This window comes from Coffea eugenioides, chromosome 10, assembly GCF_003713205.1.
Source record: "Coffea eugenioides isolate CCC68of chromosome 10, Ceug_1.0, whole genome shotgun sequence".
Lineage (NCBI taxonomy): Eukaryota > Viridiplantae > Streptophyta > Magnoliopsida > Gentianales > Rubiaceae > Coffea > Coffea eugenioides.
In genome coordinates this window covers 32,400,335-32,406,673 of record NC_040044.1, presented here as the reverse complement: position 1 = coordinate 32,406,673, position 6,339 = coordinate 32,400,335, and the positions used below count along the sequence as shown (strand labels likewise).

The 6,339-nt window shown below is 37.2% G+C and overlaps 1 protein-coding gene across 1 annotated transcript; it reads left to right on the top strand.

The window, feature by feature from the left end:
- The first annotated feature begins 1,128 nt into the window (after positions 1-1,128).
- LOC113750691 (MDIS1-interacting receptor like kinase 2-like) lies at positions 1,129-4,834 on the top strand. The gene is made up of 4 exons (XM_027294640.1): positions 1,129-1,436; positions 2,448-4,016; positions 4,198-4,287; positions 4,817-4,834. Exons 1-4 carry the CDS (start codon positions 1,139-1,141, stop codon positions 4,819-4,821), a joined length of 1,962 nt encoding a protein of 653 aa, XP_027150441.1. The 5' UTR covers positions 1,129-1,138; the 3' UTR covers positions 4,822-4,834.
- The last annotated feature ends 1,505 nt before the right edge of the window (positions 4,835-6,339 follow it).

Below are 6,339 nucleotides of genomic sequence, written 5' to 3'. Positions count from 1 at the left end.
TATTTATTTATTTATTTTGTATTTCACTTCCTTCTTCTTTATATTTGAAAAAATTTAAGATTTATTAAGATTTAGTAGGTCAAAGTACAATTTTTTAAAATCATCTCTTCTCTTCCTAAAGGAATAAGAAAAAGAGAAAGAAAATTATGAAAATGTGAGTTTGAAAATTTATTAGTTTGATTTTGACTTGTTAATACTTTAGCCCTAAACCATAAACTGGTTATACATAGATTTTTAAATTGTAAGGGAACCAAATTACAGAAAGGTAATTTACCCAAGATTTTATCCAGACAAGAAGGCCAAAGCCAAAGACTTCAAGTCTTCTTACCAAAATGTAAAGACTTCCAAGTCTGCAATCATATCCATATACTTCTCAAGAGATGGTGAATCTGGTCAAAGTATATACATAGTCAACAATTACCACTTGAGGATTAACTGTTGATCAAAAATCAATTACTGCATTATATTTAATGGAAAACAGTGATATCTGAAACCTATAATGCACTAATTCTTTCTTCCAAATTTCCAACTAGTTAACAATATAATTACCACTTAAGCACTATCGGAAACTCATGAAGCACTTATCTTTCTTCCAAATAACCGAACAAGTGAACAGTATAATTACTACTTAAGCCCTAACTGTTAATTGCAAGTTAATTATTCCATTGTAAAAGGAAACCGTGGAAGCTTAAACTTATGCGTTAATACTTCCTCTCCCCCCCCCCCCCAAAACAACACCAAAACAAAAGAAATTTCTTTTTGTTAATGCTTTAGTATCCAAAAGCACTGCCAAAAAAATTTCTAAAAAACCTTTCCAGATATCTTCCTTCCTTTTAGTCCTCAAGAAAATTAATGAAATTAAAATATATTCCTAAAACAAAATGTCAATGTCAAGCATTAAATAAATAGTCTCAACAATTACAAAAAATGCATTCAATGTTTGGAAAGAAAATGTAAACATGCCCATGTCAAGTTAATTGATTAAGCAGGACTTGAGTCATTATCCAAGCAACTTCATTGCAATCCATTTTTGGATCTACAGCTCTATAAATACTTGCATATGGGCGATGAAGGCCGTCAGCTTCTCAGCAACAAGTTTCTCTCGAGGATTTTGCGGTGACATATATATCCAGTAAATATGTTAATCGTGAACAATTCCATCGTTCAACTTCGTTTATCTTTTGCATCCATGGCCATCCTCCTGCTACTCTTCACTTCTGGGATAAATGCTGCATCTTATCAAATGCATGCAGTATTCGGTAATGGAAGTGAAGGGAGAGCCCTCTTAACATGGAAAGCCAGTCTTGACAATCACAGCCAAACCCAGTTGTCATCATGGTCGTCCTCTGCCAATCCTTGCAGCAGTTGGGTTGGAATTCGATGCAACAAAGCTGGAAGAATATCGGCTATGAACATCACCAGTTCAGGCATCAAAGGTACACTTGATCATCTCAATTTCTCCTCTCTACCCCATCTAACTAGCATTGATCTTATTGATAATGCACTCTATGGGACCATCCCACCCAACATTGGGAACCTTTCCAGGCTTACCTTTCTTCGCTTGGAGTCAAATCATTTCTCTGGTTCCATCCTAACTCAAATCAGCCAACTAGCCCATCTTAGGTTCTTGTACCTTTACAATAACTCATTCCATGGCTCCATCCCTGAAGAACTTATGTCTCTCAGGTCTCTTGTTGAACTCGATTTGGTACAGAATGAGTTTACAGGCTCAATCCCGACTGCTGTGAGAAATTTAACCAACCTAAACCTTCTAGCCCTACGCGCCAACAAACTTTCAGGACGTATTCCTGTGGGGATTGGAAACTTGACAAAACTCAATCTATTATCTCTTGAAACTAACCAGCTATCAGGTTCCATTCCAGAAGAAATTCTGAAACTCGGGTCTCTTAGTGCATTCACTGTAGCCAAGAACATGCTCACTGGTCCCATTTCGCAGTCTATTGGAAACTTAGGAAACTTGACTTTGCTCTATCTCTACAATAATTTTCTGTCTGGACCTATTCCTGAAGAGATTGGAAATCTCACATCTCTTGAGGATCTTGCACTTGATAATAACAAGCTCACGGGTAATATTCCCAATTCCATTGCTAATTTGAAAAAGTTAACTTCTTTATCCCTTCTTGGAAACAATCTTACAGGACATATTCCATCCTCCATTGGAAATTTAACCAATCTCATTGAATTGCTACTTTATGAAAACTACTTAGAGGGGACCATCCCTCCTGAATTGGGAAAGTTGAAGTTGCTAGTTGACATTTTTCTTTTCACAAACCAACTAAGCGGTGTTCTTCCAGATGTTTTTACTAATCTCACCCATTTAAAAATGCTAGCAGTATCTCAAAACCGTCTTACTGGTCATTTACCACAAAGTCTTTGCAGTGGTGGCTCACTAACATGGTTAGTGATATATGAGAATGACTTTGTAGGTGCTATGCCTAGAAGCCTAAAAAACTGTTCTAGCCTACAAGCTATCGATGCCCAAAGAAACCAACTATCAGGAAACATAACTGAAGATTTTGGTGATTACCAACATGTGGACCATATTGATTTAAGCGATAATTTGTTTTATGGCACGCTGTCTTGGAATTGGAGCGCCTTTCTGAATTTGACAAAGCTGAAGATCTCCAACAATAATCTTTCTGGCAGAATACCAACAGGGCTTGGCAAAGTATCTCGCCTACAACAACTTCACCTTTTTTCTAATCGCTTACATGGGAACATTCCAAGAAGTCTGGGGAAGTTGAATTTGTTGCTTGAGCTTAAGCTGGACAACAACCATCTATCAGGCAATATACCATCAGAAATTGGTCAGATGTCTAGACTTTTAAATCTAAGTTTGTCGGCCAATAATCTTAGTGGCTCCATTCCAGAAAAATTAGGCCATTGCACACAGCTATTGGAACTGAATTTGAGCCACAATGCACTCATTGAAGGCATACCTTCTCAAGTAGGAATTCTTCCCTCGCTAGAAACTCTTGATCTCAGTCAAAACATGTTGGAATCCAAAATGCCACCAGAACTAGGAGATTTGAAAAGCATCGAGAAGATGAACCTTTCACATAATAGGATACCATCCTCCAGCTTTGATCATTGCTTCAGTCTGATATCTATTGATATATCCTACAATCAAATGGAAGGTCCTCTTCCCAACATTACTGCATTTCAAAAAGCTCCATTTGATGCCCTGAGAAACAATAAAGGTTTATGTGGCAGAGTTGTCGGATTGAAGCCTTGCCCTCAATCAACTCAAAACGAAACCAGTAGAAGGACAAATAAAAGGATTATTTTCCTAATTGTGCTTCCAATATTAGGAACCATGTTTCTTTTGACAGTGGTTGTGGGCATTTTAATCCTTTCACGGTCACATACTAGACATGTGGAGAATAAACCTCTGGAATTAACAGAAAATTTATTCACTATCTGGAGCTTTGATGGGAAAATGGTCTATGAAAACATCATTGATGCAACAGAAAATTTTGACGCCAAGTATTGCATTGGAGTGGGTGGATGTGGAAGGGTTTTTAGAGCAGAGCTGCCAAATGGTCAAGTTGTTGCTGTCAAGAAACTTCATGCAACAGATGGTGATGCCTTGAGAAGGTTGAAAGATTTCACCAATGAGATCCAGGCGCTAACAAATATTAGGCATCGTAACATTGTGAAGCTCTATGGCTTCTGTTCACATACACAACACACTTTCTTGGTGTATGAATTCTTGGAAGGTGGAAGCTTGATGCAGTTATTGAGCAATGATGAAACAGCATCCATGTTCGATTGGATCAAGAGGGTAAACATGGTCAAAGATGTGGCAAAAGCATTGTCCTACATTCATCAAGATTGTTTGCCTTCTATTGTTCATCGAGATATATCTAGCAAAAACATTTTGTTAGATTCCGAGTATCAAGCTCGCATCTCTGACTTTGGCACTGCAAGACTCATCAGGCCTGATTCATCTTGTTGGACGTCATTTGCAGGAACTTATGGATATGCTGCTCCAGGTATACTACTCTTTGCTCAAAGGAATCTAGCTTTTATCTTTAGATTCCCTTTTTCAATTAATCGATATGTACTTAAAACTAAAATCAGCTAAACAGTTTTGCTTCTTGAATATAATTAAAATATTTGAAGGGGTTCATCTTCACAATAGTCTGAAGTGATTTCTGATTTGGTGAATTGCAGAACTTGCTTATACCTTGGAAGTAAATGAAAAATGTGATGTTTATAGTTTTGGAGTATTGGCTTTAGAAGTGATCATGGGCAAGCATCCAGGTGATTTCATATCAGCACCATTATCAACAGCATATAATGTATTACTGAAAGATCTTGTGGACCCTCGACTTTCTTTTCCAAGTAATCAAGAGTCAAAACAATTGGTGTTGGTGGCAAAGCTGGCATTGTCATGTATAAAACCAAATCCCCAGTTAAGGCCAACCATGAAACAAGTGTCTGTCCAACTATTGAAGGAAACACCATCTCAATTCGACATATTCCCAATGGTCACAATCGGACAACTTCTTGATCTGAAAATCACGAATTTTAGAGCTTCTGCGTGTACGTATCTTTCCTTTTCTTTATCCAAAATTTCTTGTTCTTGTGGTTTGCAACTGATTACGTTTTGGCTAAATTTTGCTTGGACCCGTTGGTTTAAGTATGTAATGAAATGTAAGTGCAAAAGCAGGGATAAATATCTAGTTAGAGTGTTACTGCGCACGAATTTCACTCTCAAAACTTGACTCCAAGGTACACGCATCCCTATGACTGCTAATCTTCTAATTTTTGGATCTGATACTTTGAACAGCTTGAGCCAGGGTCTTGGAAATGGAGCACTAAAGAAAGTACCTGCGTTACCCGGTCCGTGGTAGAAAAGTTTAGTAGAGTTTTGTGCATCAGGAAAGGAGTAATGTTAAAGATGTGACTTGGCTGAGCATATGCTTGTAGGGATATAGATTTGGATATCCCATCAGTTACACCAAATTTTCTTGTCCTTCGCTTGGGACAAACGTCACAAAGGTTCAATAGCGGGAAGTATGTATATAAACTTCTAAGGAAAATCAATAAAGTTTTGTGTTGTGTGTGTCAAAAAATCAAACATGGCAACGATAATAATGATGCATCATATATATACAGTGTTCTTGCTTCTTGGTTAAAAATCAGAATTAGGAAAGCTTTCAACTAGATTTCTCAACACACATTCATCATTCAAATGTCTCACACGTTTGGATCTGGAAGCATTAGAGCCTCCAGCAACTAAAACTAGAACGATCTTTCTTCTTTATAGCAAGTATTAAAGCACTAAAATTAATTGGTCCACAATCGGAAGAGGCTACAAATATAGGAGGATAACCTGATTAGCAATACCTGATGGAAGCAACTAAATGCTGCACAATGAATAACCAAAAGCATATTAACAGCACAATTTGGAAATCGTTGTGTGACGAGTAATTTGCTCTAAAGTAAAGAAACGTTTTACAATACAGCTTTTTGTTTCCTATTGATCTTGAGCAAGAAATTTAAGAACTCAGACGATGAAATTCGAAAACAAAAATAAGCAAACCAACAAGCATACGAAGGTGGGGTGGGGGAGGAGGACTTCTCCGGGCAAATTTAGGCCACTGGATATTATTTTCAGCGAGAATTATGTACCAAAGTCCAGACTTATGCATGTGTTTAGTGAATTGTTGAAAACCCGAATTTATCAAAACACTAATGAGAAGCAGAGAATTCCTGTGGATCAATCTATCAGGAAACAATCTCCTCAGTCAAATTCCTCACTTGTTTTAATTGGAAACTCTGGCGACTTCACTTTGTTGCTGCTTTCTTTTTTTTAAATGACTTTCTTTGGGGACCTGTTCTGTAGAAATCGAGATGGTTAAAATTCTTGTGGAATTTGATCTTTCACACAATACCTTACCAATCAAATTCCACAATCTGTTGCAGAATTGAGCAACTCGACCACCTTTTTTTCCCTTTAGTCAAAATCAGCCTTCAAGTTTCACTACTGACGAAATTGGGAACCCACGTCTCTTGACCAACTTGGCATTCAACTTTAAGCTCAAATCTCTGTTAAATTAATATAATGACAACCTTACCAATTATTCAAGTTCCCGATTTTATTCGGAGGTGGGGCAAAAGAAGTGAATTATATGCCTTTAGATAAAGTAAATTCAACAGGACGTATTCCTGCCACCATTGGAAACTTAACAGGACTCAATGAATAGATATTTCATGAAAATCAAATAAGTGAAGCTTTCCCTCAGGATTCAAATCCTGGTAGCTTCATTGCTTTTCCTAATTTGGAATTCATGTAGATTAATTTCTATA

Coding starts and splice junctions, on each gene's coding strand:
- LOC113750691 (XM_027294640.1), top strand. CDS start 1,139: ATGTTAATCGTGAACAATTCCATCGTTCAACTTCGTTTATCTTTTGCA. Junction 1,437..2,447: donor CACCAGTTCAGGCATCAAAG/GTACACTTGATC, acceptor ATGACTTTGTAG/GTGCTATGCCTAGAAGCCTA. Junction 4,017..4,197: donor TTATGGATATGCTGCTCCAG/GTATACTACTCT, acceptor GGTGAATTGCAG/AACTTGCTTATACCTTGGAA.